This window comes from Haliotis rubra, unplaced genomic scaffold (genome assembly GCF_003918875.1).
Source record: "Haliotis rubra isolate DU_JTF1 unplaced genomic scaffold, ASM391887v1 Scf472, whole genome shotgun sequence".
Taxonomy (NCBI): domain Eukaryota; kingdom Metazoa; phylum Mollusca; class Gastropoda; order Lepetellida; family Haliotidae; genus Haliotis; species Haliotis rubra.
Window position 1 is genome coordinate 545,629 of NW_025767160.1, and position 20,175 is coordinate 565,803.

The window sequence follows — 20,175 nt, forward strand, 5'->3', positions numbered from 1 at the left end:
AATGTAGATCCTACCATCTATATTGTTGACAATCAGATATCAGTCCGTCAGTGCAAGATGTAAACGTATAGAAACTGAAAGATATAGCATGAAAACTACTGATTGTTGACTGAAGTCAAAATATAGGTGGGATGACCGTGGAACAATGTGTTGTTGTTGTACAACTCAACACAATCGGCACTGACTGATGTACACTAAGGCATGTTACCTGGACCAGCTGTTATGAGGAGCTTGTTGTAGTACCTGTTGACACACCCAGACAACAGGTGGCCTGTCGATATAAATATCAATATACACAGGTACTTGTAACTGTAACTGCAACAGATTTCACGGCCTGATTTCACTTTACAGCTCTCAGTCAGCTATAATACTTGTAGGTTTACGGGGAAATCAATTCCGGGCACAAGAGGCAGCGACAATTAATGAAACATCAGACACAGAAATGTGTTTCTAACATTGAACCCATGTGGGGAATCGAACCCGAGCGAACGCTTTAACAACTAGGCTACCCCAACTCCTTAAAATTTGCAAATAAAGGACATTTACTTTTACTTTGTGTGAGTTCATTGATCATGAATATTCATAGAGGGTGGGCCAAACTGTATGAACACCGGAGCTTTCAAACTCACACAATGTGAAAGTCGTTTCTCCATATTACAAGCCGGTATGTAATAGAATATTCATACAATGCATGGTTCTGTACTAGTAAGTAGTTGAACTCCGACAGCCGAAACATGGCCGACTCTACTCAATTAATCCCCAGACAGTAACATGTAGTCTGATCACAACAATACCAGCAGCACATTGTCTGTCAAGGATTAGATCTTTACGCCAGTCAAAGTGTCGTTAAATACCTCCTTTAGGTGCAAGCGTCAGAATGTGCCGTTTTTTAAAATTCCACCACTGTCCATAGAAGACCTGTCCAATTTCAAACATATTCACCCCAACAAATGAATATTACAGTGGTACATTTCTGACTCTGAATCTGTAGCTTGTTAATATTTTACACATTTATAATAAGATTTATAGAGGCAACGTTTTGTTATGTACAATACCAAGAAGTCACACTTGAGACTAAAATAACCTGAAACACACTGGCGAATATGTCGAACCAGTGTGCAATATAGGGGCTGCACTTCATTACCTGGCGAACTATATTAGTTGTATATAGCCACATAAATACTGCCATGCATTATATAGCTTAGAAGTCCGAGTGTGTTTTAACCTATGCAATCCACCCCATTGTGCAGGAAGGGCAGGACAAGCGGTTCCTTCTGTCCCGGCTGCAGGAGTTGACGGGGGAGACAACGCCGTTCCTGAAGGGACGCAGGACTCCCCGTGGGGCCAGCCGGAGACCTGATTCCGGCAGCAAGAGAAAGCCTCACACCAACGACAGCCAGCGTTCGGATACACGGCTCCAGATACCACCCCAACAAAGCAATGGCCGGTCTTCGCACCCTAATCAGCCCTCAGACGACTGGTAAACTACAGTGGCCATCAGAAGTCACCTGTCTCAGTATCTCCGCGCACCCTGTGATAACGTGATCCTTTCATCCTCACTGTGCCAATACATGACTATTGTGTCCATATCACTGCTTGCCCAGTCAGGTAGTTGACTTCTACCACCTTGTGATGTTAATTAATCTACAGAACATATGTTACCTTCTCATACACAGTATGTGAGTGAGGTATAACCGCTCGTCATAACTACATCGAAAACATTGTTGTTTCTGTTTATGATCAGATAAGAGTTTCTAACCAGAAACGTAAAAATGTCACTCTACGACCTTGTTACTTGCTCTGGAAACATTGAACATGGAAAACAAACATAAAACATGAAACAATAGGTAATCTTAGGACATGAAACAATAGGCTAGACAGGCACATTAAGGTACATTAATCATGAAACAATAGACAGGTACATTAATCATAAACATAATCATGAAACAATAGACAGTACATTTAATCGTTAACAAACGTCATGAAACAATAGACAGGAAACAAAATAGGTACATTAATCATGAAACAATGACAGGTACACATTAAACATGAAACAATAACAGGAAAAACAGACATTACACATTAAACTTGAAACAATAGACATGAAACGTCAGGAAACACAGACATATGATGTTAAACGGAAACGTTAAACTTGGAAACAATAGACAGACATAAACGTTAAACAACAAATATGGAATATTAATAAACATGGAAATAAAATATGAAACAAATACCCTCTTAAGAGCAAAGAAGTAAACTAAACGTATATTGTATCTGTCAATGTATGTGACGGACAGGGATACGGGACTCATAGTTCCCTATTTCAAATATTAGTGTGATCGTCTTTAGTTTTATACTTACACGGTTGTTGTTGTTTGTTTATGTTGGAGTGATCAATCTGTTACCTGTCAGCTTCATGTATGACCTCGTTGATATGTTATATGATCAGCATCTTACCTGTCTGTTGTCTCATCAGCCTGTTACTTGCACAATCTATTTCCGATGGCCAACCTGTTACTCTATCCCTCTGTTCCCTGATGTCATTGTTCCCTGATCACCGTATTACCTGGAAACTCTGTTCCCTGATCACCCTGTTCCCTGATGACTCTGTTCCCTGATCACTCTGTTCCCTGATCACTCTGTTCCCTGATCACACTGTTACCTGATCACACTGTTACCTGATCACTCTGTTCCCTGATCACCCTGTTCCCTGATCACCCTGTTCCCTGATCACCCTGTTCCCTGATCACTCTGTTCCCTGATCACCCTGTTCCCTGATCACTCTGTTCCCTGATCACACTGTTACCTGATCACCCTGTTCCCTGATCACACTGTTACCTGATCACCCTGTTCCCTGATCACTCTGTTCCCTGGTCACCCTGTTCCCTGATCACTCTGTTCCCTGGTCACCCTGTTCCCTGATCACGCTGTTCCCTGGTCACCCTGTTCCCTGATCACTCTGTTCCCTGGTCACCCTGTTACCTGATCACTCTGTTCCCTGGTCACCCTGTTACCTGATCACTCTGTTCCCTGGTCACACTGTTACCTGATCACCCTGTTCCCTGATCACTCTGTTCCCTGGTCACCCTGTCACCTGATCACTCTGTTCCCTGATCACACTGTTACCTGATCACCCTGTTACCTGATCACCCTGTTCCCTGATCACTCTGTTCCCTGGTCACCCTGTTCCCTGATCACTCTGTTCCCTGGTCACCCTGCTACCTGATCACTCTGTTCCCTGGTCACCCTGTTCCCTGATCACTCTGTTCCCTGGTCACCCTGTTACCTGATCACTCTGTTCCCTGATCACCCCGTTACCTGATCACCCTGTTCCCTGATCACTCTGTTCCCTGATCACACTGTTACCTGATCACCTGTTCCTGATCACTCTGTTCCCTGGTCACCCTGTTCCTGATCACTCTGTTCCTGGTCACCCTGTTCCCTGATCACTCTGTTCCCTGGTCACCCTGTTCCCTGATCACTCTGTTCCCTGGTCACCCTGTTACCTGATCACTCTGTTCCCTGATCACACTGTTACCTGATCACTCTGTTCCCTGGTCACCCTGTTACCTGGTCACCCTGTTACCTGAGCACTCTGTTCCCTGGTCACTCTGTTACCTGATCACCCTGTTCCCTGATCACTCTTTTCCCTGATCATTCTGTTCCCTGATCACACTGTTACCTGATCACCCTGTTACCTGATCACTCTGTTCCCTGATCACACTGTTACCCGATCACTCTATTCCCTGATCACACTGTTACCTGATCACTCTGTTCCCTGATCACACTGTTACCTGATCACTCTATTCCCTGATCACACTGTTACCTGATGTCATTGTTCCCTGGTCACTCTGTTCCCCGATCACTCTGTTACCTAATCACTCTGTTCCCTAATCACTCTGTTCCCCGATCACTCTGTTCCCTGATCACTCTGTTCCCTGATCACTCTGTTACCTAATCACTCTGTTATCTGATCACTGTTACAAGGTCACTCGTTTGCCTCGAGATGATTAAGTATCCTGCCATACCCAGTATTAAGCAGTTAGGCTTCTACCCGTGTGTTGTACAACGATCTGTACTGTGATAGGCTTCTACCTGTGTGTTGTACAATGTACTGTGATAGGCTTCTACCCGTGTGTTGTACAATGTACTGTGATAGGCTTCTACCTGTGTGTTGTACAATGGTCTGTACTGTGATAGGCTTCTACCTGTGTGTTGCACAATGGTCTGTACTGTGATAGGCTTCTACCTGTGTGTTGTACAATGGTCTGTACTGTGATAGGCTTCTACCTGTGTGTTGCACAATGTACTGTGATAGGCTTCTACCAATGTCTGTGATGTGTGTTGCACAATGTACTGTGATAGGCTTCTACCTGTGTGTTGTACAATGGTCTGTACTGTGATAGGCTTCTACCTGTGTGTTGTACAATGTACTGTGATAGGCTTCTACCTGTGTGTTGTACAATGTACTGTGATAGGCTTCTACCCGTGTGTTGTACAACTGGTCTGTACTGTGATAGGCTTCTACCTGTGTGTTGTACAATGTACTGTGATAGGCTTCTACCTGTGTGTTGTACAATGTACTGTGATAGGCTTCTACCTGTGTGTTGTACAATGGTCTGCACCGTGATAGGCTTCTACCTGTGTGTTCTACAATGGTATCCGTCCTATGTATTTATTGCAAGACTTCCAGACGTCTATTTGAGGGCATCACGGTGACATCAGGCTTGTGATAGCAATCAATGTCACAACACAGAATGTTCCAGTCTGCATGATTAGTCGACATCTAGAATGAGAATATTTGTAAATTTCTTAGTTTAAAACAGACATGCGAATATTATGATTTTTGTTCACGTATAAGATATGTATGTAAAGAACGTGTACATATAGGATAAACAATTAACAGTATATTCTGTATGTGGGGTCGGAGCCAGGAGGAGGAGCCAGCTCGGAGCCAGCCCGGAGCCAGGACAGCATTGATGCACAGGATATCTTCATCTGCCTTCATCCTCCATTCCAAACTCCTTGTGACAAGACACTTTCACCTGAGTCACTGAACTTCTCAGAGAAGCAGCTGAGAGATGCTGTTTCAGATTCCACAGGGAAAATGTCCTCGATCACTGTACTCAGTGATAGTAATGACAGTTCCAGCGAAGCGCCTCTCAGTGGGATGTGACTTCCTACTGTCCCACACCATATGTGGAGTGGTCATCTGTTTTACTGTTATTCCACGGGGTTTATCTGTGTTACCCCAGTGTTGGTGATGTTCACATTCTGTCTGTTAGTGAAGAATAAATCTACAGTCAAAGTCTGTTGTTGTTACATTTCTTCTACCAATAAGAATCGATAAGAAAATTGCCCTCAGCAACCCATGATTGTCGTAAGTGGTTATAAAAAGGATCGGGTGTTCAGCCTCGGGAGGTCAGACTCGGGTGGTCACATAAGGGTGGTCACATAAGGGTGGTCACATAAGGGTGGTCACAATAATGACAATTGTTTAGAATGATGCTTAAGATGTCTGTCACAAGATTGTCTGAATCACACTTCATTATTTACAGACCGAATGTTGAGAGCGGCGTAAACCAATCTACAACATACAAGTGCAACAATCATTTTCTCAATCCGATACAAAACACGTAACCTTCTGCTCGGTTATAAAACCAGTTGTGTCTAAAGCAAGTGACATGTGACGTGCTGTATAATCAGTGGTTATACCCGATGACTGGCAATTGATGGTTGTCGTAAATGACGAGTGAAGGGATAGAATTCTCACTCACTAACTCACAGACTTGTTCACTAACACACCACTGTTCAGACAACCTGCGGACCTCAATTATCGTTTCAATATATGCAGTATTTTTTATCATCAATACTCCTTCGCAATAAGTCATAGAAGATGACAATGTTGTTTACACCTTTCTCGTTCAAGTGATTTCACAACACTGAACAGAAGCAATACCTTCTCAGTATAATCCTGAAGGTCACAACTCTGTTGCACGCATATTGGCTACCACGTCAGGTAACGTCTTCCTGTTCTGTCTGTTTACACGCGTAGTCAGCTAGTAACGCGCCTTTGCATAACTGTCCATTAATTGTATGTATTCAACTCTACAGCGCCAGCCTATTCTCCGTTAGTCGAAATAAACTTGAATTCATTGAACAGGACTTCTTGGAAATGTGTTCTCGGCTGTCAGTGCAGGGACATTGTGTGGGGAGCGGACAGCCGTACTCTGTGACGTCATGTAGCTGCTACCCACGTACACTCGGGTGGGAAACTCCATAGAGGTGGCAGTCACGAACCTCACATACCCTGATATATCTGCAGGTAGGAAACATGGCTCTCTTTTTGCATTTCTAAACTAAAATTACATTTCAAACGTTTCACAAATCAATTGTATATGAAATTAAATGTTTAAGGCGAGGAAGCTATTTTCTACATTATAACAAGGTTGGGTGATTGTTTGTGTCTCCACATGTTCCTCAGAGTATCTTTACCGAAGCGAAAGACTTTATAGGATAATTATAATATGTTTATCTAATGTCCTAAACACTGAAACATGGAATTTTATGTTTGTCTGAAGAATAAAGGTCTCGATGGGAAAGGTAAAGATTTCCCCCGAGACAGCTAAGACGTCCGATGTAGAGAAGCAGAAACTCGCTGAGTCCAGTGGAATACATCTGGATACCATTCACAATGACCAACAGCTCATTGAGACAATAAGATCACGCCCCATTCCCGTGAGACTGAAGATAAAGCTCAAGTTAGTCTTTCTGTCTTGATCAGAGTAAACAGCCATACTGGTTCATTCCGTGCATTTCCTAGTTGAAATAATCAGTTACCAGAACTATATATTCCTCTGCCACACTATTGTGTGCTGTAATTATTTTGCAGTAATTATATATACACTGGCGGTACACTTAATGCGGTAGTTTTCCAAAGACCCTGGATATCCGTGGTGAAAATAGTGATCTTCACAGACAGCTTGTGTTGATATAATATGAGAAATGACATGCATGTGCTTGCCTCACATACGCACAGACTAAATACATTGTAGAAGGATCGTAACCTTGTCTCTACCCTTGATATCCCGCCTCTGCTGTTAAGTTTGGGGTCTCTGTTGTTGTTATAGCTTGATCTTTGTTGTTAAATCTTGACCTCTGTTGTTATATCTTGACCTCTGTTGTTATATCTTGACCTCTGTTGTTATATCTTGATCTCTGTTGTTAAAGCTTGATCTCTGTTGTTATATCTTGATCTCTATTGTTAAAGCTTGACCTCTGTTGTTATATCTTGATCTCTGTTGTTATATCTTGATCTCTGTTGTTATAGCTTGATCTCTGTTGTTATATCTTGACCTCTGTTGTTATATCTTGACCTCTTTTGTTATATCTTGACCTTTGTTGTTATATCTTGATCTCTGTTGTTAAAGCTTGACCTAGGTGAATATTATCACTGTTGTTACGTAATTGATCTCTTTGTTAACAACTAGACTGTTATACTTGATCTCTGTTGTTATATCTTGATCTCTGTTGTTAGATCTTGATCTCTGTTGTTATATCTTGATCTCTGTTGTTATAGCTTGACCTCTGTTGTTATATCTTGATCTCTGTTGTTATAGCTTGACTCTCTGTTGTTATATCTTGATCTCTGTTGTTATATCTTGATCTCTGTTGTTATAGCTTGACTACTTTATACTTGAAGTATGTTATATATCTTGATCTCTGTTGCTAGATCTTGATGTGCTGTTATATATTGATCTCTGTTGTTAATAGCTTGACCTCTGTTGTTATATCTTGATCTCTGTTGTTATATCTTGCCCTCTGTTGTTAAAGTTTGACCTCTGCTGTTATATTGTTTTGTTTAACCTCAAGTTAGACCTACTTTATATCAAGTCTATATTCCTAACTTGACCTCTGCTCTAGCTGACCTCTGTTGTTGCTTGAAAAGCTTGACCTCTGTTGTTAAAGCTTGGCCTCTGTTGTTATATCTTGATCTTTGTTGTTATATCTTGGTCTCTGTTGTTATATCTTGATCTCTGTTGTTATATCTTGATCTCTGCTGTTAAAGTTTGATCTCTTTGTTAACAACTAGACTACTTTATAGCAAGTATATATTCCTCTGCCACTCTACTGTGTGCTGTAATTACTTTGTTAACAACTAGACTTCTTTATGCAAGTATATATTCCTCTGTCACTCTTCTGTGTGCTGTAATTACTTTGCAGTAATTATATTCCCACACACTTCTGCATTGGTTAACTTATTGTTTCAAATTAGAAATCGACACGAGAAAGAAATTGTTGGCTCGTTAATTAAGTTAAATCAAATTAGATTAACATTTCCTTGTGTAATATTGTGTGAAGCCAATAACAACCATGATGTTTATTGAAGTTTGGCTTGTGAGCCAAGTCTCTTTGCTCATTATGCCTGAATTGGTCGATGTGGCAAAACATTAGAAAATCGGTTGTTTTGCAATCAGAAATTGAAACTGAGAAATTAAGCTGCAACAAATTCATTCAAAAAATAAGATAGATCTGTTCATCTTTTCAAGCAGATTAAGACTGTTTCACTTTTACCTGAACCTAATGATGATGAAGTTTATAGGCATTAATGAAGGTCTGTTGTGAAAAGGGACGTGTCTACTGTTATTGAGTTTCGGAAGGACGGACGGTGTACTTTATTAGGAGAATTTATGAAAAGAAGTGAGTGACACAGAGGAGATGAACAAAGTTACGTTGGCAGTAGGTCCACTCACGCTGTGATGTATATGGATTAGTTGAAAAATACCTCAATGAATAAACATTAACCTGAAAATAATACGACTCTTTTTCCGCTTGGGGATAGCGACAAGTAAACTACCCAGCAAAAGAAAGTTATTAATTTTTAAGTAATTGTATAAAAACAAAAACGCTGGCACAGGTTTGAACCCAAAGCAGAAAAAATTCGCCAAAACGCAACATGGTACCGATAACATTGCAGATGTGTGAAAACGTCGTACGAAGCCTGCATTTTCCAAAACGTGAAAATGATTGTGGCATAAATGTAAATGTTGGACAAAGCAAGCATGCAGTAGCAAAAAACACCACCAATATGCCAAAACGTACGTAAGCGCAACGAGACAGGGCGATCGGTGTGGCCAATACAGCGTCAGTTGGCAAGAACCTTCAACCGCAGCCAAGGCACTACCAGCAAACAGGCCAGACCCAAGACCGCCAGAGATCGGGAAGACCAAGAGTCACGACACCAGCCGAAGATCCGGCTACATCCGGCAGATCCACTTCCGGAGCAGACTCATGACGGCTACAGCACTAGGGCACGCCATCAGCAGACGGAACAGTAGTTTGACGACTTGGTATGACTGGTATACGAGCCTACCGCCCCTTCCGTGGCCTTGACCCGTCTACACCGTCAAAGCAGACTTTTTTGGTCATCTACTTTCTTTCAGATATACTGTTAACCATTACTTGGAAAAAAGGATGCTTAAAGAGAAGTTTCTTTAAGAAGACAGCATGCTTTCCTTGTTTAACGAAATGCTTTAAGAAGTTTAACGTATGCTTTAAGACAGGTTTACTCGTTTAACGAAGTATGCTTTAAGACAGGTTTTGTTTAAGGTTTACTCGTTTAACGAAGTATGCTTTAAGACAGGTTTACTCGTTTAACGAAGTATATTTTAAGACAGGTTTACTTGTTTAACGAAGTATGCTTTAAGACAAGTTTACTCGTTTAACGAAGTATGCTTTAAGACAGGTTTACTTGTTTAACGAAGGATGCTTTAAGACAAGTTTACTCGTTTAACGAAGTATACTTTAAGACAGGTTTACTCGTTTAACGAAGTATGCTTTAAGACAGGTTTACTTGTTTAACGAAGGATGCTTTAAGACAGGTTTACTTGTTTAACGAAGTATGCTTTAAGACAGGTTTACTTGTTTAACGAAGTATGCTTTAAGACAGGTTTACTTGTTTAAGGAAGTATGCTTTAAGACAGGTTTACTTGTTTAACGAAGTATGCTTTAAGACAAGTGAACGTAGAGAGTTACTCCTCACTTGACGGCCCCTCAGAAAGCAAACAAACCTTACAGTGTTTTCATGTCTGTAACAATACGTGTATTTCCACAACAAGTATTATTGAAAGTAACCCTAAACGGTTATTTCAAATGTTTCTATCTTTTCCTTATCTTTAGAGATGAGCTGTGCTCGGGGTCGGTGGGGCTGTCTACATGTGAGTCCTGGAGGTACAGCTTGGCCAGGGTAGGTAACTGCAGATATCAGAGGGCACTTGTACTCATCATGCAGACCGATACTGAGGATACCTAACTGAAGCTGCACATACCCGCGCTGACAGGCTCGGGTGAACCCATAATGACTAACGCTGCATATAATGTGTAACTCTTGTCTTGTGCTGTGTACCTCTTGGCTTGTGATGTGCACCTCTTGGCACCTCTTGGCTTGTGCTTGTGTGTACCTCTTGGCTTGTGATGTGTGGCTTGTGATACCTCTTGGCTTGTGATGTGCACCTCTTCTTGGCACCTCTTGTGATGTGCACCTCTTGGCTTGTGATGTGCACCTCTTGGCTTGTGATGTGCACCTCTTGGCTTGTGATGTGCACCTCTTGGCTTGTGATGTGCACCTCTTGGCTTGTGATGTGTAACTCTTGGCTTGTGATGTGCACCTCTTGGCTTGTGATGTGCACCTCTTGGCTTGTGATGTGCACCTCTTGGCTTGTGATGTGTACCTCTTGGCTTGTGATGTGCACCTCTTGGCTTGTGATGTGCACCTCTTGGCTTGTGATGTGCACCTCTTTGGCTCTTGTGATGTGCACCTCACCTTGGCTTGTGATGTGTTACCTCTTGGCTTGTGCACCTCTTGGCTTGTGATGTGCACCTCTTGGCTTGTGATGTGTAACTCTTGGCTTGTGATGTGCACCTCTTGGCTTGTGATGTGCACCTGGCTTGTGATGTGTAACTCTTGGCTTGTGATGTGCACCTCTTGGCTTGTGATGTGTACCTCTTGGCTTGTTGTAACCCTTGTGCACCTCTTGGCTTGTGATGTGCACCTCTTGGCTTGTGATGTGCACCTCTTGGCTTGTGATGTGTAACTCTTTGTGTGCACCTCTTGGCTTGTGATGTGCACCTCTTGGCTTGTTGTGCACCTTTGTGATGTGCACCTCTTGGCTTGGATGTGTATGATGTGCACCTCTTGGCTTGTGATGTGTAACTCTCTTGTGTTTGTGATGTGCACCTGGCTTGGCTTGTGATGTGCACCTGGCTTGGCTGTGATGTGCACCTCCTGCACCTCTTGGCTTGTGTTGTGCACCTCTTGGCTTGTGATGTGCACCTCTTGGCTTGTGATGTGCACCTTGGTTTGTGATGTGCACCTCTTGGCTTGTGTTGTGCACCTCTTGTGTAACTCTTCTTGCACCTCACTTGTGATATGCACCTCTTGGCTTGTGATGTGCACCTCTTGGCTTGTGATGTGCACCTCTTGGCTTGTGATGTGCACCTCTGGCTTGGCTTGTGATGTGCACCTCTTGGCTTGTGATGTGCACCTCTTGGCTTGTGATGTGCACCTCTTGGCTTGTCACGCGTATATCTCTTGGCTTTACTACTTGTATAGATAGGCCAGTCAGCCATACCGATTCAAGGTACTACAGTTTAATTCAGAAATAATAGTCCAAATATGTCTAATCAACATTTAGCATGATATAAGCCGTATCATATTTTTCCAACCCAAACAGTCAAGACAAAAGTTCAACATGAAAGCAAAGGAAGCCATCAGCGCCATTGAGTTTTGGGGCAGCTCATTTCGTCGCATAGAAGGTAGGCCTTCATATTATATGTGTGTCTGTTGTAGGGAACCACAATTATAACACCTCCAACCACAGCAACTTTCCAGCAATAATACTTGTCATATGAAATCTAGTGAGAGAACAATGTGCAATGCTGGACGTAACTATTGACTTTATGGTAAAATGTTAGGGTAGGACATTAAGGGAAGAAGTAGGCACCCCGCGGGCACCAGCTCTGCATATGCATTTGCTTCGGAATTTCACCTCAGATTGGTAGAGTCCAAGAAGTTAAGCTTATACTCGTTTACTAGGCTTAAAAAACAATCCCTTTCCTCTGATTTATCGATCTGAAATGGAAATTAAGGAGACCAGTGAGACTGCCTTATCTGTGCACAGAGATTCAATGTGAAAAACTGTGCTGCACAGGACTATGTGAGAAGGGTGTCTGCCAATGGTCAAGCTTTTGGTATCTACATTTCACAACTCTTGGAGAACAATCGAGTCTGCTCTTTTATCAACATTTCAAACAGCGCGATACAACTGTCTAAGGTTGTTTATCATTGCCTGAAGTGATACGGTTCTATGTTTATGTATTTTTCACATTGTATAAATATGCAATTGTCTCCGATAAGAACACACAGACCTTGATTAATTTTGTGGCAAACTCTATATAGATCGTTGTTGATAATACAAAATACAACCATCATTTCAAATCTGCTTAATTTACTGTTTGAATTATGTATTAGTTATGTATTAGTAATGAGTATTATCCTATAACTTTCTGGTTCAAAGGTCACCATGGTACGGGCGTGTTATCCTATTTCGTATTTCTGAGGTGGATGTTCGGACTGAACGTTCTTCTGTTCCTTCTGATGTTTGGTTTCATCACGGTGCCCACCATCCTGCAGCCCTCCATCGACTACAGCGCCAGCAGCACCGAGCCTGGAGTAGCACAGGCGTACACCTGCACACAGTCCTACAAGGAGGCACCCACAACAGACCTTGTGCAGTTCATGCTGCATGTTTTCCAGGGAACGGTCAGTTAGCTACATATAGTATGTGCAATGTATACTCAGTACAAAACGTTTAGCACCACCTGAATCATAAGTGTATGTCACTGATGTTACACGCACTGATTACAGCAGTATACATTGTACGTGCAACCTGTAAACGTTCTATTAGATGCACGAAAGTCACGTGGTATTATAAGTGTCAGTGGTATTCAACGTGTTTTTCTACTGTCTGTACTTCGAAAAAAATATTTAACCGAACGCTGGAGCATATTTGACAGTTGGCAGGATGTCACACATGGCTATTGCAAGACATCAAGGGTTTCACCAGAGGTTTATCACATCTAAATATAGGAATGTGTATGCAAGGTGGATCTGTGCAGAGAACGCTAACCTCACAGAGCAAGGACTGTAGTCGAGTTTCATAAGCAGGAGGGCATGGCAACTCTACCGTGGTCACCTGGCGGTCCAGATCTCAAACACATTGGACATGCCTGGGACATTCTAGGACGTATCGTCCATCAACGACAGCCGTCTATTCAAACTGTAGAAGAACCGGTGACTGTTTTCTATCAGGGATGGCCACATGTTAAATCACAGCACGAAACGTAAGGTGCCAGTAGTCCCCAATGCACACGGTTCCTACGCACCGACTGACTTTTGGTTCATGGACACCTTGATTGTGACAGGCACCTTTCTGGAACACTGGTTCACTTTTATTCAACCTTGTTTTACACACTGTGACTCTTTTGTCTGCTCACAGACATAACTTAAAATACCCGCTCGACACCCGTATTCGTGATATATCAACAACATGCATGTTTGTTGTCGACTACTAATAGATTAATCATTGATCCATTCTATAATTATTTTCTATAACGCTTTTATAGTTTTCGTAATATGTCTTTCCAAATGTGAATAATGTTTAAAGCATTGGGTGGCGCTGAACAGTTTGTACTGAGTATATATTGTTCACGGTCATGTCTATAGAGCTGGGTCTCTTACTGGTCCAGTTCAATGACGATTTGTTCGCCGCTGACATACCCTGCTCGCGAGGCGTCACATATTCTCGTCCCTGTTCAAGCTGCATTAAGTACATAAAGGGTTGTCAATAACAATGAACAACCTACTACAAGAAATCATCGGTGTACACAGAGACTGATAACGTTTGCTGAATACACAGATTGGCCATTTATCTCTTTTGTAGGAGCCGTTGAAAACTGTTTGCCTTTTGATTGATAGCATTTATGCAACACTGTACACGTTAAGAATACGTCCTTCATATTGCAGCTATACTCGTGAGCTTTCATCACGCTCTACCCACATATCAACATATATCAACATATATCAACATATATCAACACTAAATGTTGATGAATAAGCTTTGGGAACCAATTTCTGTACATTAAAATGGTAATTGTAACATATTTGGCTCTGGTTAAAACCAAACCAAAACTGAAATTAAAATTTGGTAACAATTTACTTGCAATCTGACAAGAGTACTCAAAAAGTGAATATTCAAGTGAATACCGGCAAGTATGGTGATCTACGCCAGGAATCTGATTGTCACTCAGTTATGGAGCAGCACTGGCGGCCAGCTACAGGTGTACATCCCTCCCATACGCCAGTCTCCTCCACATACTTCCAATCAAATGTTGAATTCTCAGCATCGGAATCCTCTGCCTTCCCTAAGTTCCTGCAGATTTTGAACAGGGGCATCTATTGCTCGAACTTGGCGTCAGGGATAGTCCCAAAGATGTTCGATGGGGTTCATATCGGGGCTCCCTGTGGGCCATGGCTATGTTTCGATATCGTTGATCTGCAAATGTGCGGTGACTACTCGAGAATCGTTATTTCAAGCGTTGTCATGGAGTAATACCGTGGACTGTCAAGGGTACGGTTATCAAAATGAGGCACGACGGTACTTCCGGTTGATGCCGCTGACCAGTGAGTATCCCAGGTACTGTGATGAGATCACGCTTGTTTGACTAATGTGGTTAATGGTCTTAGCATCGTTGTTGTTGGTACGACATCCCTGCGTCATGCATGCCCATAAATGCCGGCGTGTATTCTGTTCCTGAAAGTCTACGTCTTGCCATATTAAGAAAGGTTAATTTGTAGTACCGCCGTCTTTCAGACCCGTTCGGAAAGCTGTAATGCGCATACTGCAGTTTTGAAATTAATACTCCTATGTGTTTGGCATGTTCGCAATACGTCAGCACGGTACCCATACCTTTTGACATATTGTGTGAAACATGTGCATCTGAGTATGCTTGGGTATGATCGCTTATTTTGGATTAAAGATGAAATTACCCCTGGCTTCAGGTGGTGCTTACTTAATGTCCACACTGAAACGTTGTGTGTTGGCACTGTAACCCTGATAGTAAGTGTTAGTGGGGTGACAAAGGCCTTGGGTCTGAGGTACCTCGGCGGTTTGACCTCTTTTAGAATACATTTAGAACGGTGTAAACTACTCTCACCAATGATCAATACAAGCTGCGTTTAGCTGTGAAACTTGATATTGCCATTGAGTGGACAGCCCTTTATGTCAATGGCTTCTAAATACTTGAGTCCTGGGCCTAGATTTTCGAAGCTCTGTTAGCGCTAAGATAGTCGTAATTGTCATACATTAACATAGACTTACGACTATCTTAGTGCTAAGAGAGCTTCGAAAATCTAGCCCCTGGACCGTGTGTGTCCCGTCGGGTGACCCGTGTACCACTTTCATGACCACCAGATTACCTTGAACAGGACTACGGGTGGTGTAGTGTGTCTTGTGATCCGGAATCCCGACGGGTGGCTACATACATACATGCTCTGCTGTGTTGCATTGTATATCATATACAATATGTCATATTTAAGTTACGATTGTACCTGAAGTGAATAATCTATGATCATGTGATCATTGTTGAAATGATCGAAGTTTACGCCGTTTTGTTACTGACGAAAGGAGGCGTTAAAAACCGTGCCAGAATACATAGCGTGAGTGATTATGAAGATTTACATGTTTACATTAGAACTCACACAACCGGTAGTCACTAGTTAGGGAACGTTATACCATGGTCTGCAGAGCTTACTGACAGTAGTTCCTGGTCTTCAACCCATTTGCTTAAATATCGGATTGTGAAACCAGCTTTATCGCACCTGTAAGACTAACCGTTATACTACCAGGTCGCCATATTGGGAAGGCAGGCACTGGCGTGTATCCGTGGTGTGTGTTGTGTGTTCCAGGGCTACATGGAGAAGACACACCTCTTCTACGGCTACTACTCGGGATCCCAGTTCCTGCGAGGAACGAGCACCGACTCAACCTTCCCTACAACATACCCCTGGCTTACTTCATTACCTCTGCCGTCTGTCTGGTGATCAGTCTTCTCCTCATGGCCAAATAGTACGTTGTGGGTTCATTCATTAATGTCCATTCATCACTATTCCACCTATACAACGGTAAATACTCGAGACTGGATCATATAAACCAATGACTGATGTTATGAGCAAATATCCCCATTGTTGTGGTATGTTCGAAGACATCCCCCAGACCCCATCCTTTAATACCTGCTGGGGTGCAATATTCACCCGGATGCAGCAGTAGGTCCTGAATATACCCGATGTTTTTAAACGTATATATAAGACAAGGAAATATGTCTTGTATGAAAAGAATTTCACGCAGAGTTAAACATCTTTCAACATCTGATTATTGATGTCAAACAAGGACTGGTCGGCACGAGCCAGTACATATTATCCGTATTGAGGATAGTGTCTCATTATACTACCATCATGAAGACGGTATTATTCCGGACTAGTACACATACGCACACAGATGCACACACACATACACACACACACACACACACACACACACACACACACACACACACACACACACACACACACGCACACGCACACGCACACGCACACGCACTCACACACACGCCGTTACATCACCCCTTTGTTCTGTGTAACTTGCCATTTCCCAGCACTGCTAACTGCTAATTCTGTGTAAAGGGTTTCCCACTGTACATCTGTATACTTCTGTGTTACTTGCCATTTCCCAGTAATGCTAATTATAAGGGTTTCAGTACATCTGTGTAACTTGCCATTTCCCAGTACTCTGTGCTAATTATAAGGGTTTCAGTACATCTGTGTAACTTGCCATTTCCCAGCACTGCCAGTACATCTATTGTAACTTGCCATTTCCCAGTACTGCTAATTATATGGGTTTCAGTACATCTGTGTAACTTGCCATTTCCCAGCACTGCTAATTATAAGGGTTTCAGTACATCTGTGTAACTTGCCATTTCCCAGCACTGCTAATTATAAGGGTTTCAGTACATCTGTGTAACTTGCCATTTCCCAGTACTGCTAATTATAAGGGCAGTACATCTGTGTAACTTGCCATTTCCCAGCACTGCTAATTATAAGGGTTTCAGTACATCTGTGTAACTTGCCATTTCCCAGCACTGCTAATTATAAGGGTTTCAGTACATCTGTGTAACTTGCCATTTCCCAGCACTGCTAATTATAAGGGTTTCAGTACATCTGTGTAACTTGCCATTTCCCAGCACTGCTAATTATAAGGGTTTCAGTACATCTGTGTAACTTGCCATTTCCCAGCACTGCTAATTATAAGGGTTTCAGTACATCTGTGTAACTTGCCATTTCCCAGCACTGCTAATCATAAGGGTTTCAGTACATCTGTGTAACTTGCCATTTCCCAGTACTGCTAATTATAAGGGTTTCAGTACATCTGTGTAACTTGCCATTTCCCAGTACTGCTAATTATATGGGTTTCAGTACATCTGTGTAACTTGCCATTTCCCAGTTTACTACATCTGCTAAGGGTTTCAGTACATCTGTGTAACTTGCCATTTCCCAGCACTGCTAATTATAAGGGTTTCAGTACATCTGTGTAACTTGCCATTTCCCAGCACTGCTAATTATAAGGGTTTCAGTACATCTGTGTAACTTGCCATTTCCCAGTACTGCTAATTATAAGGGTTTCAGTACATCTGTGTAACTTGCCATTTCCCAGCACTGCTAATTATAAGGGTTTCAGTACATCTGTGTAACTTGCCATTTCCCAGCACTGCTAATTATAAGGGTTTCAGTACATCTGTGTAACTTGCCATTTCCCAGTACTGCTAATTATAAGGGTTTCAGTACATCTGTGTAACTTGCCATTTCCCAGCACTGCTAATTATAAGGGTTTCAGTACATCTGTGTAACTTGCCATTTCCCAGCACTGCTAATTATATGGGTTTCAGTACATCTGTGTAACTTGCCATTTCCCAGCACTGCTAATTATAAGGGGTTTCAGTACATCTGTGTAACTTGCCATTTGCCCCAGCACTGCTAATTATAAGGGTTTCAGTACATCTGTGTAACTTGCCATTTCCCAGCACTGCTAATTATAAGGGTTTCAGTACATCTGTGTAACTTGCCATTTCCCAGCACTGCTAATTATAAGGGTTTCAGTACATCTGTGTAACTTGCCATTTCCCAGCACTGCTAATTATAAGGGTTTCAGTACATCTGTGTAACTTGCCATTTCCCCAGCACTGCTAATTATAAGGGTTTCAGTACATCTGTGTAACTTGCCATTTCCCAGCACTGCTAATTATAAGGGTTTCAGTACATCTGTGTAACTTGCCATTTCCCAGTACTGCTAATTATAAGGGTTTCAGTACATCTGTGTAACTTGCCATTTCCCAGCACTGCTAATTATAAGGGTTTCAGTACATCTGTGTAACTTGCCATTTCCCAGCACTGCTAATTATAAGGGTTTCAGTACATCTGTGTAACTTGCCATTTCCACTGCTACTGCAAGGGTTTCAGTACATCTGTGTAACTTGCCATTTCCCAGCACTGCTAATTATAAGGGTTTCAGTACATCTGTGTAACTTGCCATTTCCCAGTACTGCTAAGGGTTTCAGTACATCTGTGTAACTTGCCATTTCCCAGCACTGCTAATTATAAGGGTTTCAGTACATCTGTGTAACTTGCCATTTCCCAGCACTGCTAATTATAAGGGTTTCAGTACATCTGTGTAACTTGCCATTTCCCAGCACTGCTAATTATAAGGGTTTCAGTACATCTGTGTAACTTGCCATTTCCCAGCACTGCTAATTATAAGGGTTTCAGTACATCTGTGTAATAAGGTTTTGCCATTTCCCAAGGGTTTACTTGCACTGCTAATTATAAGGGTTTCAGTACATCTGTGTAACTTGCCATTTCCCAGCACTGCTAATTATAAGGGTTTCAGTACATCTGTGTAACTTGCCATTTCCCAGCACTGCTAATTATAAGGGTTTCAGTACATCTGTGTAACTTGCCATTTCCCAGTACTGCTAATTATAAGGGTTTCAGTACATCTGTGTAACTTGCCATTTCCCAGCACTGCTAATTATAAGGGTTTCAGTACATCTGTGTAACTTGCCATTTCCCAGCACTGCTAATTATAAGGGTTTCAGTACATCTGTGTAACTTGCCATTTCCCAGTACTGCTAAGGGTTTGTGGGATTACGTGGTGGAGGATCATCACTCAGGATACGACTTCTGCAGCAACGTGTTCTGCAGCTGGGACTACTCCCTCAACGACGACCACACAGCGGCTGCGAAGCACAAAAGCATCAGCTATGATTTCAGAGTGAGTCAATTAATTATCGTCAGGTAAACCATGTATGTAAGTCTCCCACATGACGCCTATATGGTGGCTATACAAGCTGCGACCTTGGAGCCATGTACAAGAGAAGCAGCTACGACATGTTCCCATGTCAGTCGAACAATACTTGTTATCTCTTTATTCTCTGAGAACAATTCTATTTTGTAGCAGTTTCAACCTCGATTCCAACAATCTGCCTATGTCCTGAGAGCTCTGCAGATTTGTTGGCATTAATATCTTTAGAGAACCAATGGGACCCGAAGATCAAACAGAGGAACACTGTATTCCATCACTTATGTCAGCCACAATTCAACACTGATAAATGTTTAGAACCCTTGCGTCAAGCTTACAGTTCCTCCGGTAGATATCGAGGAATACCATTTGTTTCTACATGCACGTTATCCCCTGTGGCTGGTGGCGACTGAACAGATACATGTGTGATGACGCTCGTGAAACTCTCGTCATGCATCGTGTTACGGTCTTCAAAGATTGTTGCTGTGTGAGGACAGCCCACCGTGAAGCAGGAATGAGTAATCTACCACTGTGGTGAACCCTGCCAGGATGGGAATGGTGCTGGGAAACCTAGACATATTACCAGGTCTAACTGGAACGCAGCCCACGATCTCTCGTGGAGGTCCGCGCTAGAACCGATGTGCAGTAAGCAATGCTTTCCGGAGTCGTAGCGCTGACTAAGATGATCGATCCACATGCTATCTATCAC

The 20,175-nt window shown here is 42.3% G+C and overlaps 2 protein-coding genes and 2 long non-coding RNA genes across 5 annotated transcripts in view; 2 read left to right on the forward strand and 2 right to left on the reverse strand.

Annotated features, from left to right (window-relative positions):
* The window catches only part of LOC124290722 (transmembrane channel-like protein 7), a 70,279-nt gene that overhangs the window by 33,968 nt on the left and 16,136 nt on the right, over positions 1-20,175 (forward strand). The window lies entirely within an intron of this gene.
* On the reverse strand, positions 1,538-4,997 carry LOC124290728. Its single transcript, XR_006902017.1, has 3 exons — positions 4,898-4,997; positions 4,721-4,726; positions 1,538-1,619 (listed from the first exon to the last, which is right to left on the reverse strand). It is a non-coding gene; the product is annotated as an uncharacterized LOC124290728 (long non-coding RNA).
* On the reverse strand, positions 3,611-4,042 carry LOC124290727. The gene is made up of 3 exons (XR_006902016.1): positions 3,955-4,042; positions 3,827-3,842; positions 3,611-3,794 (listed from the first exon to the last, which is right to left on the reverse strand). It is a non-coding gene; the product is annotated as an uncharacterized LOC124290727 (long non-coding RNA).
* LOC124290726 (transmembrane channel-like protein 7) lies at positions 6,126-19,402 on the forward strand. Its single transcript, XM_046727531.1, has 7 exons — positions 6,126-6,325; positions 6,582-6,761; positions 10,180-10,246; positions 11,733-11,814; positions 12,576-12,820; positions 16,025-16,184; positions 19,292-19,402. The coding sequence occupies exons 2-6, from the start codon at positions 6,595-6,597 to the stop codon at positions 16,157-16,159; spliced, it is 696 nt and encodes a 231-aa protein (XP_046583487.1). The 5' UTR covers positions 6,126-6,325; positions 6,582-6,594; the 3' UTR covers positions 16,160-16,184; positions 19,292-19,402.